General features: G+C 41.4%; 1 protein-coding gene across 1 annotated transcript in view; it reads left to right on the forward strand.

The window, feature by feature from the left end:
• LOC126336000 (uncharacterized) overlaps positions 1-13,320 on the forward strand; it is a 113,030-nt gene that overhangs the window by 70,049 nt on the left and 29,661 nt on the right. The window contains exon 4 of the mRNA XM_049999478.1: positions 7,656-7,718. Within this exon, the coding sequence (XP_049855435.1) occupies positions 7,656-7,718 (63 nt within the window). The remainder of the gene's footprint in view (positions 1-7,655; positions 7,719-13,320) is intronic.

Here is a 13,320-nt window from a genome sequence, read left to right on the forward strand (position 1 = left end):
TGACGTCCTTGTGGCCCCTGAGGATGTCTCCAATGCCTTCGGCCGCTTTTTCGCAGAGGTTTCGAGCTCCACTCATTACCCCCCTGCCTTCCTCCCCCGAAAATAGGCAGAGGAGGCTCGGCCACCTAACTTCCACTCCTCGTATTGTGAAAGTTACATTGCCCCATTCACCATGCGGGAACTCGAAAATGCACTTGCCCGGTCACGGTCCTTCGCTCGTGGGCCTGATTCTATTCATATTCAGATGCTGAAGAACCTTTCTCCTGCAGGTAAAGGTGTCCTCCTTCGTACTTACAATCGCATCTGGATTGAGGGACACGTTCTCGCATGCTGGCGCGAGTCTATTGTTGTACCGATTCCTAAGCCGGGGTAGGACAAGCGCTTGACCTCCAGTTATTGACCCATCTCGCTTACCAGCTGTGTCTGTAAGGTGATGGAGCGAATGGTTTACTCTCGGTTGGTTTGGCTGCTCGAATCTCTACGCCTACTTACCAATGTACAATGTGGATTTCGTAGGCGCCGCTCTGCTGTTGACCATCTGGTTACCTTGTCGACCTTCATTATGAATAACTTCTTGCGGAAGCGCCCGACCGCGGCTGTGTTCTTTGATTTGGAGAAGGCTTACGACACCTGTTGGAGGGCGCGCATTCTCCGCACGATGCATACATGGGGCTTCCGCGGTCGCCTCCCTCGTTCCTTTTTAATGGATCGACAGTTCAGGGTACGTGTGGGTCCTGTCCTGTCACACCTTACGCCAGGAGAACGGGGTGCCACAGGGCTACGTTTTGAGCGTCGCTCTCTTCGCCATAGCGATCAATCCAATAATGGATTGCCTCCCAGATGATGTATCAGGCTCCCTTTTCGTGGACGATTTTACCATCTATTGCAGAGCGCAGCGTACATGTTTCCTGGAGCGCTGTCTTCAGCGTTCTCTTGACCGTCTTTACTCCTGGAGTGTCGCCAATTGCTTCCGTTTTTCTGCCGAGAAAACGGTCTGTATTAACTTCTGGCGCTACAGAGAGTTTCTCCCACCGTCCTTACGACTCGGCCCCGTTGCTCTCCCATTCGTGGAGACAACAATTTTTAGGTCTTACGTTTGACAGGAAACTTAGTTGGTCTCCACATGTCATATTTGGCTGCCCGTTGTACCCGTTCTCTAAATGTCCTCCGTGTTCTCAGTGGCACATCGTGAAGAGCGGATCGAACCGTCCTACTTCGCCTACATCGGTCGATCGTCCGCTCCAAGTAGGATTATGGGTGCCGTCCATCTTACGCCGCCTCAACTCCATACAACATCGGGGTTTACGGCTTGCGATCGGAGCGTTTTATAGTAGTCCCGTCGAGAGTCTTCATGCTGAAGACGGTGAATTGCCACTCACCTACCGGCACGATATACTGCTTTGTCGGTATGCCTGTCGGCTGTTGTCAATGCCCGACCACCCATCGTGTCGTTCCTTTTTTGACGACTCTCGACCGTCAATACGGGTTGTATGTCTCTGCCCTGCTACCCCCTGGAGTTCGCTTTCGTCGCCTCCTTCAACACCTTGATTTTTCACTCCTTGCAACCTTTAGGGTGGGCGAGAGCCACACGCCACCTTGGCTCCAGGTTCGCGTTCACCTTGACCTCCGCTCGCTCCCAAAGGAGGTTACCCCCGCTTAGGTATACGACTCTCGTCTTGTCGAACTTCGTTCGAAGTTCATTAATATGACCTTCATTTATACAGATGCCTCTAAGACCAATGACGCGGTCGGGTGTTCTTTTATTGTCGGGGCACAAAGTTTCAAATACCGGCTACATGGCCATTGTTCGGTCTTCACAGCTGAGCTCTTTACCAGGCTGTTCTTTACGTCTGCCGCCACCGACATCCTGCTTATGTCATCTGCTCCGATTCTCTGAGCGCCATCCAGAGCCTCAGTGATCCGTATCCGGTTCACCCTTTCGTGCACCGGATCCAACGCTCTCTTCAGCAGCTGGTGGTCGACGGGTCTCCAGTTAGCTTTATGTGGGTTCCTGGCCATGTCGGGAACGAAGCTGCAGATGCCGCGGCCAAGGCTGCGGTCCTCCAGCCTCGGACGGCTTCTTGTTGTGTCCCTTCATCAGATTGTAGCACGGTCATTTGTCGGCGCATTCTATCGCTGTGGCATGCTGATTGGGCTGCACTTACGGACAACAAGCTTCGGGCCTTGAAACCTCTTCCCGCAGCTTGGACATCTTCCTCACGTCTTTCTCGGCGGGAGGAGGTCGTTTTGGCCCGGCTACGAATTGGACACTGCCGGTTCAGCCATCGCCATCTGCTGACGGCAGCGCCGGCGCCGTTCTGTGCATGTGGGCAATTTCTGACGGTCCGCCACATTTTAACGTCCTGTCCGGATTTTACTACGCTGCGTCTTGATCTTGGCCTGCCATGTACTCTGGATGCCATTTTAGCGGATGACCCAGGAGCTGCTGCTCGCGTTCTTGACACACCTGTCTAAGGACGTTTGATTATGCTGTAGTTTTTTAATCCTCTGTCTGTTAATACGTCTTTTATAGTGTTGTCCCTTTTAGTTGCTGTTTTAACCTTGTGCCTCGCGGTACATTCCTAAAGTAGTCACGGCGCTAATGACCATTGTAGCTGTGCCCCCTAAAACGACAAAAAAAGACCTTTTGCTGTCTGTTAAAGTAAGATGTTAACCAGGTCTGAGGTAGTCCCTGTATTCCGTAATGGTCCAACTTCTGGAGCAATATTTTGTGATAAGCACAATCGAATGCCTTAATTAAATAAAAAAAGTCTAGAGTTCGAAACCTTTTGTTTAATCCATCCAGTACCTCAAAGAGGGGAGAGAATATAAAGCATTTTCAGTTGTTAAATTACTTCTAAGACCGAGTAGTACATTTGATAGCAAATTAAATGAAATAAAATGTCAATTATTCCTACATACACAATTTCAGTAACTTTAGCAAACACTGATGGCACAGAAATAGGTCTAAAACTGTCTACATTACTCCTTTTTCCCTTTTATAAAGCGGCTTCACTACTGAGTGCTTTAATCTTGTGGAAGCTGACAATTCTTAATGGAAAAATTACAAATGTGGCTACTATGGTGTAAAATTGCAGCATAGTACTTTAAGAATCTAGTGGGACGCCATCATATCCAGGAGAATCCATAGTCTTCAGTAATTTAATTATTGAATGTATCTCACCCTTGTCACTACCACAGCAGAATATTTCAGACATCATTCTCGGAAGGACATTTTCCACGAGAGCTATTTTGTTCCCTGGTGAAAATAAGTTTTTATTTAATTCACCAGCACTGTTCAGAAAGTGATTATTAAATACTGTACATGTATCTGACTCATCGATAACAGAAATAGTATCACGTAGAAGAAGGTGTAATTAAAGGAACGACGAACACTAAATTCACTTAACGAAAATTTATGCAGCACTAGCACATACAAGAGCGCTGAGCCAACTGCCTCCGGCAAGAACACATACGGTATACGTACATTCACAGAACATTCCAGTACAATGATTCTTGACCTTTTTGGATACTTCAAGAACATACTCCAACCAAATATAGAAATTAAAATTTTTCGTTTTTGTTCGTTTTCGTTTGTTTTATCTGCTCGGGGCGGACGTCGCAAGACACACGTTTCAGTTCGTCGTTGATCCATTGACTCAGTTTATTACGGAGGGCAGCTAACCGTCTGACCGAACACGCTGAGTTACAGTGCCGGCGTTTCGAACTCACGACCCTCCATGCAACAGTCTAGTACCGTAGCCACTACACTACAGTGACTATGCTACTCGGCTTCTTCTGCGTCCGTATTTTTACTACGAAATGACTTTTTCATCGATATAGTGCTGCTGACCACACACTTCCTTCACGACTGACCTGGGTTCAAATTGTCGTTTTCGACTGGGGAATGTGAGTAAATAAACGCCCCAAAGAAAGGGATGGTTTCATGGGCTCTCTTTACGAAATCTCCTCGGTCCTAGTCGTGTCGATTCCGAGCTGCGTTGTGTCTGAAATGTTATCTACATCTACATCGATACTCCGCCAGCCAGCGTACGCTGCGTGGCGGAGGGTACCTTGTACCCACTACCAGTCATTTCCTTTCCTGTTCCAGTCGCAAATCGAGGGAAAGACTCTCTGCCTCCGTGTGAGCCATAATGTCTCAAATACTATCTTCGTGGTCCTTACACGAAACGTATTTTGGTGGCAGTAGAATCGTTTGGCAGTCAGCTTCAACTGCTGGTTTTTTTAAATATTCTCCGTACTCGTTCTCTAAAAGAACGTCGCCTTCCCTCCAGAGATTCCCATTTGAGTCCCGAAGCATCTCCGTTAACACATTTTGTTCGAACCTACCAGTGAAAAATGTAGCAGCCGCCTCTGAATTGCTTAAATGTCTTCCTTCAATTCCACCTGGTACGAGGGTCACACTTTTGCACCGTCATAAAGGAAGGCTGTCGGTACCTGCATACTTAAGTGTCGCAATTGGGGAAAATGGTGGGGTTCCAAAAGTGATTAATTCTTTTGTACAGTGTATCTGGGATAACTATTTTCAGTTCGAGAACGAATCTTATTATTTATCGAATAGCAGTGTTGGAGCATGTTGTACATCTAAATGTTGGTGTCCTTTAACAACCACAGATGTGTCTATATTTACATAATATGCAGCAAAGATATATCCAGAATGAGATTTTCACTCTGCAGCGGAGTGTATGCTGATATGAAACTTCCTGACAGATTAAAGCTGTATGCCAGACCGAGACTCGAACTCGGGACCTTTGCCTTTCGCGGGCAAGTGTTACATCCGGCACATAGTTTCTGTCAGGGAGTTTCAGCAAAGACATAAACTACAGTCATTATCGTTTGGGCAATACATAATGCCCAGAGCAAAGCTTAAGTCAACAAACTTTAAGTTTATTACTAACCTAATTAACACGAAAATTTAATAGTAATGGGTGACTGGAATTCGAGTGTAGGAAAAGGGAGAGAAGGAAACATAGTAGGTGAATATGGATTGGGGCTAAGAAATGAAAGAGGAAGCCGCCTAGTAGAATTTTGCACAGAGCACAACTTAATCATAGCTAACACTTGGTTTAAGAATCATGAAAGAAGGTTGTATACGTGGAAGAACCCTGGAGATACTAAAAGGTATCAGATAGATTATATAATGGTAAGACAGAGATTTAGGAACCAGGTTTTAAGTTGTAAGACATTTCCAGGGGCAGATGTGGACTCTGACCACAATCTATTGGTTATGACCTGTAGATTAAAACTGAAGAAACTGCAAAAATGTGGGAAATTAAGGAGATGGGACGTGGATAAACTGAAAGAACCAGAGGTTGTACGGATTTTCAGGGAGAGCATAAGGGAACAATTGACAGGAATAGGGGAAAGAAATACAGTAGAAGAAGAATGGATAGCTCTGAGGGATGTAGTAGTGAAGGCAGCAGAGGATAAAGTAGGTACAAAGACGAGGGCTGCTAGAAATCCTTGGGTAACAGAAGAAATATTGAATTTAATTGATGAAAGGAGAAAATATAAAAATGCAGTAAATGAAGCAGGCAAAAAGGAATACAAACGTCTCAAAAATGAGATCGACAGGAAGTGCAAAATGGCTAAACAGGGATGGCTAGAGGACAAATGTAAGGATGTAGAAGCTTATCTCACTAGGGGTAAGATAGATACTGCTTACAGGAAAATTAAAGAGACCTTTGGAGAGAAGAGAACCACGTGTATGAATATCAAGAGCTCAGATGGCAGCCCAGTTCTAAGCAAAGAAGGGAAGGCAGAAAGGTGGAAGGAGTATATAGAAGGTTTATACAAGGGCGATGTACTTGAGGACAATATTATGGAAATGGAAGAGGATGTAGATGAAGACGAAATGGGAGATACGATACTGCGTGAAGAGTTTGACAGAGCACTGAAAGACCTGAGTCGGAACAAGGCACCCGGAGTAGACAACATTCCATTGGAACTACTGACGGCCTTGGGAGAGCCAGTCCTGACAAAACTATTTCATCTGGTGAGCAAGATGTACGAGACAGGTGAAACACCCTCAGACTTCAAGAAGAATATAATAATTCCAATCCCAAAGAAAGCAGGTGCTGACAGATGTGAAAATTACCGAACTATCAGTTTAATAAGCCACGGCTGCAAAATACTAACGCGAATTCTTTACAGACGAATGGAAAAACTAGTAGATGCAGACCTCGGGGAGGATCAGTTTGGATTCCGTCGAAATGTTGGAACACGTGAGGCAATACTGCCCTTACGACTTATCTTAGAAGAAAGATTAAGAAAAGGCAAACCTACGTTTCTAGCATTTGTAGACTTAGAGAAAGCTTTTGACAATGTCGACTGGAATACTCTTTTTCAAATTCTAAAGGTGGCAGGGGTAAAATACAGGGAGCGAAAGGCTATTTATAATTTGTACAGAAACCAGATGGCAGTCATAAGAGTCGAGGGGCATGAAAGGGAAGCAGTGGTTGGGAAAGGAGTGAGACAGGGTTGTAGCCTCTCCCCGATGTTATTCAATCTGTATATTGAGCAAGCAGTAAAGGAAACAAAAGAAAAATTTGGAGTAGGTATTAAAATTCATGGAGACGAAGTAAAAACTTTGAGGTTCGCCGATGACATTGTAATTCTGTCAGAGACGTCAAAGGACTTGGAAGAGCAGTTGAACGGAGTGGACAGTGTCTTGAAAGAAGGATATAAGATGAACATTAACAAAAGCAAAACGAGGATAATGGAATGTAGTCAAATTAAATCAGGTGATGCTGAGGGAATTAGATTAGGAAATGAGACACTTAAAGTAGTAAAGGAGTTTTGCTATTTAGGAAGTAAAATAACTGATGATGGTCGAAGTAGAGAAGATATAAAATGTAGACTGGCAATGGCAAGGAAAGCGTTTCTGAAGAAGAGAAATTTGTTAACATCGAATATAGATTTATGTATCAGGAAGTCGTTTCTGAAAGTATTTGTTTGGAGTGTAGCCATGTATGGAAGTGAAACATGGACAATAACTAGTTTGGACAAGAAGAGAATAGAAGCTTTCGAAATGTGGTGCTACAGAAGAATACTGAAGATAAGGTGGATAGATCACGTAACTAATGAGGAGGTATTGAATAGGATTGGGGAGAAGAGAAGTTTGTGGCACAACTTGACTAGAAGAAGGGATCGGTTGGTAGGACATGTTTTGCGGCATCAAGGGATCACAAATTTAGCATTGGAGGGCAGCGTGGAGGGTAAAAATCGTAGAGGGAGACCGAGAGATGAGTACACTAAGCAGATTCAGAAGGATGTAGGTTGCAGTAGGTACTGGGAGATGAAGCAGCTTGCACAGGATACAGTAGCATGGAGAGCTGCATCAAACCAGTCTCAGGACTGAAGACAACAACAACAACAACAACAACAATTAACACCAGTTATTTAGTCCTCGGTTTATGTACCAGTAGATTAAAAATAAAATAGAAATTTATTTACTTTTGTATCAGAAGTTTAGATAGTGTATGCTGTTAGCGATAGCGATCAGGAGTTTCTATGATTAGATAAATATTGCAGTGTGTTCCATTGATGAACCTAGTATATTGCTACTATCTACAATTTGTGACTATTACTTTAACTTATTTAACGACGTAATACAAAATACTGATTTGTTTCAGCACGGGAGTCATCCGTTTACGACTGGGTCCCATGCATGAGCGGGAACATCAGCAAGACTGACTGTATGTATCTTCTGCAACGATAACTTACAACGTAATTACAGATTTCGGAAAAACATATTGGTGGGCAAATGCCTGGTATGCCTACACTGCCTGAACAAGATTAATACATTATATCTTTGTGGTGGAAACTCTTTACAACAGCCAAACTGGCATCCAGCTTGGTGTTCTTCCTGCTTACAAACGACGTAAACAGATTCATTTCCTGTAAAATGAATTCAGGCGAAATAATCTCGAAGGCTTCTCAATAAAACTTTCACAATAGTTCTCGGCCTGAGAGTGTAAATCTTATTAACTGATATGTTGGACTGTGTTTGAAGGGAACCTTTAGAAAACTGACATCTTCAGTGAAATAATATACTGATATGAATTAGATTAGGTGTACTTCCCGTTGTAATTGATCCACAGTGAGGAGATCCTCTGGGATGTGGAATGTGTCAGATAAGAAGAATGTGCAATAAATATTTACAAAATAATAGATACGACAATGTACTTTCCAAAGTTCCGAAGTGAAATTGCCTTTGTGGATCTGGAATCGATAAAAAGAAATAAAAATAAAAAATAAAATCTTAAGCATATTTACGTTTAAAAGGGTATAAAAATTATCTCCAAATATTAGGTGTTCCGTACACTTAGATGCATATGATAATTCTTAGGCTATTGCGGACAGTATAAAATAAACATTTTACAGCACTTACATACGATGATCTCATTGCCAGTAAAGATTTTTACGTAAGTCAGATTGTACTCATTCACATAATGCGATATTATTAATGAAATACGAGGGCTATCCACAAAGTACATTATGTTTTGGAATTACAAATAAAGTATTGGAAATTTTTTAATTATATACAGATGAAAGCCACACTTAAATACTACTTTTCTACATAGTTGCCATTTAAATTAAGGCACTTATCGCAGCGATGGACGAGCTTGGAAATTCCTTCGTCGTAAAATTCGGCCGCCTGCGCCTTCAACCACGTGCTTACCTCTTTTGGGACAGAAAAGGTGTGATTTTTGTGGATTTCCTGGAAAGAGGCACTACAATAAACTCTCAAAGGTATTGCCAAACTCTGCACAAACTCAGAAGAGCAATACAAAACAACGCAGGAGAAAGGCGGGCTCAAAGATCTCGCTGATTCACAACGCCCGGGCCCACACGGCAAAGGCGTAGGCGGCTGAATTTTACGACGAAGGAATTTCCAAGCTCTTCCATCGCTGCGATAAGTGCCTTAATTTAAATGGCAACTATGTAGAAAAGTAGTATTCAAGTGTGGCTTTCATCTGTACATAATAAAAAAATACCAATACTTTATTTTTAATTGCAAAATGTAATGTACTTTGTGGATATCCCTCGTACATACATTAAGTGGTTCTCTAAAAATTCATAAACGGTGTAGGAGTTGATCACCAATCAATCCTTTAGACTATTATCAAACGAAACTTCATTATTAGTTAAACTTTTTCATGGCTGATAGTGTTACTGATGAATAGCAGACACCTTTCTGAACCAAACTAAGTCAAAGTTATTCTTATTTCCAATATTGACTCCACAAACTGCGCTGTTGATCTAACAGAAATATACGTATTTTAATGACCATCTTCATGAAGTACCAAATATATTGGAAATCAATAGTTTGTATTCCCAGTTCCTTAAACAGTTTTCTGCAGGAAGTTACTCAATTCACACCACTAATAATTCTTATTCAAGTCTTTGTACTCTGAAAAACTTCAGAATGGCTTGCTGAATTATCTAAGAAAATAATCCCTTATGACATAATGGAATGAAAACAAGCATATTACCGAAGCCTTTATTATTCCTATATCACCTATGTCTGGCAACGCTCGCGTAGCAAAAAAGAAATTTGTTTAGGCGCTTCCGCAGTTTTGTGGTATGCTGCTCCTAGTTAAGTTTATCACCACCCTATAATCCCATGAGTGTGACACTGTCAAGTTCTTCTATCTTCTTGTCATAGTTTGGGTATATATTCGGAGGAGACTTTTACAAGTTCTGAACTGCGTATAGTATTGTTTTGAACGTTTAATAACAGAGAACCGGCTAGGAACCATTTATTAATGTCCATGAAAATTTCATTAGCCGACCTTTCTAAGGCTATATTTGATTTACTATTTGTTGCAATGTTTGTATCATTTGCAAGTAAATCAAATTCAGCATCTGGTAGTGTTACTGAAGAAAGGTCATACATTCAAAAGACCACCTGAGGGCTCTGAGACAGAACTTAGGGGACACATGTTATTGATTGCCAGTTGCATAATACCTCATAGCTGTACATGTCTCTTTCCTATTGACACCCCCTGTTTTGTATTGGAGACAGACGATTTGCACCGTTTTGCAGAATTTCTGTTAAACAGTAATTTTCTGATCTACACAAAAGGATACTGTGATTCACACAGTGAAATGTCTTTGACAGAGCTCAAAATATGCCAGTAGCCTGTAATTTACTGTCTAATAAATACATTCTCACTGTATTTATAGATAGCCTTCTCAATATTGCAAAGTTTAGAAATCCGAATTGTGACTAAGGTAATACTTCAGTTGTGGTGAGATAGTAAAGACGACGACTGTATACCATCTTTTCTAAAATTTTTGAGAATGTGTGCAAAATGAAATTGGACGGAAGTTTGATGGTATTTCGTTATCTTCTTCCTTGTACAAAGGCTTCACTGCAGCATATTTACAGTTAAGGACATTTTGCACTGATAAAAAACTGTTTAAACTAATAACTTAAAATTTCACTAAAACAGAGGAAGACTGTTTATTCAACTTCGTTCATATATTACCATAGGAAAAAGAATTTTTTTTATTTTAAGGATTTTATTGTGGACTTTCTTTGTACTTGTGTTGTGGGGGCCGTGGTCGTACTATTTTAGTTATTTGTAGTGACTGGTCTGAGATATTCCATGTTAGCACCAACTGAACCCGACAACCCCATTTTTTCAGTAACAGTTAATATTTAACATAATAATCATCGTAAATGGAGATAGTTGCATGAGCGATTGTTGGTACTGTAATTTATTCCGAATGAAGTTTTATCAACAGAGAAACATATTGTTACAGTGTTGTTAACCATGGAAACGCGCACAGAAACCTTAAAATAACATTGACATTAAGGCCACATTGAAAGAAGAAATGTATGTTAATCTCTTCATAATTGTATGGATTTAATTTCTGATGTGTCATTCAAAGAGGCTTTATGTCAGTGCTAATTCGGAAGAACAAATAGAATACACTCCACTTCAATAATGTGATATTTGATATTTTTTGATGTGCGACTTTTTGTAACTTTCGCTATCTTAAGAATGTTATGCAACTATCGCCTTATTTCACATTTTGTATAAGTGTGTTTTTAACGCCAAGCAAAATATTATGATAGACATTTATTAGAGAAATATGATTAATTTAATCCTACACCAAACACATTACTATTTTAACATATATTTAAAGACAGTATTCTTACTATTGTAAATATAGTCTACGAATGTACTCAGACAGTATATTGTGGCTGAGACAGTGACTTGGACGCCTTTTGTGTTGGCAGCCCTGCAGTACAGGCGACTTTCTTTAAGAGCCGCCTGACTTGTCCATCATAGGACAAACTAATCCCTCACGTATCGAGGATAATTGTTGGGTTGTAAATATGTCGAAAATTAAATTATACGTAATATACTGAGAGTTGTGATCTAAGGGGTAGACTGCAAGACTCCTATCTTGGAGGTCCCAGGTTCAGTCTGAGGTTGCAATGAAGAATTTTTTGTCATTTCATTCTCTCCAGGATGGCCACAGGTCCTCTTAGCGTGCTATAAAATGAGTACTGAGGATCCTTTTCGGGGGTAGAAGGCGGCCAGGGCAACACCCTCTCCCTCCTAGTGCCTCAGCAAACGAAAGCCTACACTCCATCTGCAGCAGTCAGGCCAAAAGTGTGCTGGTTTACGTGTTTAGTCTACAAATTTATTTTTGAATTTTCGTAGGCGTGTAGGATAAACACTTTTCATTTTACTATATTTTAATTTAAAAGAACTTGCTTGTGGCTCTCGACATACAAAAAATACGTCAAAACGGCACAGTGAACACAGAAAACCTTAATAAAATTGCTTTGAAGTATTGTGCACTAACAGAGACGGCAGGTGTTGTTCCTACTTAGAAAGGCATTTAAATCCTAGATCAGCCGCTGTCAAAATTCTTGGCGAGGGTTGCTCAGAAGAAACTGGGTACTGAAATGGCTCATAGTTTCCGGAGTTGATGGAGTTCAGTGACTCAGTCTCTGGAGACGACGATGTCCACAGTGAGACACAGAGATAAACGGTCCTTTCCAGGAGGCCTAGGGTAAATTTCGAAAAGCACTATTTACTTTTCGACCTGCATTTTAATAGAAACAAGTTTCAGATGCCTTTCGCGATTGCTCCCAGTATTTTTTCGGACACATAAGCTGACTTTCTCCCTTTTGGATGATTAATTTTCAAGTGGAACTACAAAACTGTGACGAACAACTTAATTTTTATTGCGGGTAGGGTTGGGATCGAGGCAAGGGGAAAACTTATCTGTTATTTAGAGATGTTTTGGTTATTTCCGTGATCAGATTAAACCTTGGAGCTTGTATAGCTGTAAATTTGTTGACGTCCAGCTTAGGCACGGATTTTATTGCAACTTTGTTTTGTGAGTTATATGTTTCGATCTGGTGATGATAGTAGCTTAAATAATATAAAATGATCTATACGGCTTTATTCATGAAAAAATCACAATGAGTGCAGACTCACTCATGAAATGTTTCATTTTTCAAAAAAAAAGCACTTATTGGTAACAGTTAAGTGCCTTGGGAAAACACAGACACCACAGACTGTTGTCTTAGTAATGTTTCAGTGGAATTGGTTTGACATTAACCACCTTGCCCTGTGGCCAACCCGCGGAACAAGCGTCTGGATCTGCAGCTGGTTCGCCCATCTGCAGTGTAATGAGTTTATGAGGAAGAGAACGAGACAGACAGACACACACACACAGAGAGAGAGAGAGAGAGAGAGAGAGAGAGAGAGAGAGAGAAAGAGAGAGAGAGAGAGCCGGGGGGGGGGGGGGTGTAGGGCCATGTCGTAGCAGATCCTTTTCTTTCCATCATCACGAAAGGTTTAAGTTATCATCTAAAAACTCAAATTTTTTTCTCCTTGGGAAGCACGAAATTCAGCTTACGTTCGTGGCACGCAGTTTAGTGACTAGAAATTGTTGCTCTCTTTCTGTTGCTGTTGAATTTCGCACTATGGGCTTTCGTTACGTCTTCCGAATAGAGAAAATGTCACCAATCGAACAGCACAGGGCTACAGCAATCAAAAATATTGAAGAGGAGTTGCGATGACTTGTTGGTGGTGTTGTACTTGTTCATAACGTAACTACATTATCAGGTATGACTGATGTAAATGACCCGCGTACCTAATGTTTCTCAGGAAAAGCCATCGGTTCCGAAGAACTTTAATAACCGAAAGAATGCAGATAGTTATGACGTGATTGCTATCTGACAGATATTTGTCGAGCGCAACAACGATCGAAAAAGTAATTTTGTAACCGGTTAAATAACTGTAGCCAGCAACGCTTTTGAAT

The sequence above is a fragment of the Schistocerca gregaria genome, chromosome 2 (genome assembly GCF_023897955.1).
Source record: "Schistocerca gregaria isolate iqSchGreg1 chromosome 2, iqSchGreg1.2, whole genome shotgun sequence".
Classification (NCBI taxonomy): Eukaryota; Metazoa; Arthropoda; class Insecta; order Orthoptera; family Acrididae; genus Schistocerca; species Schistocerca gregaria.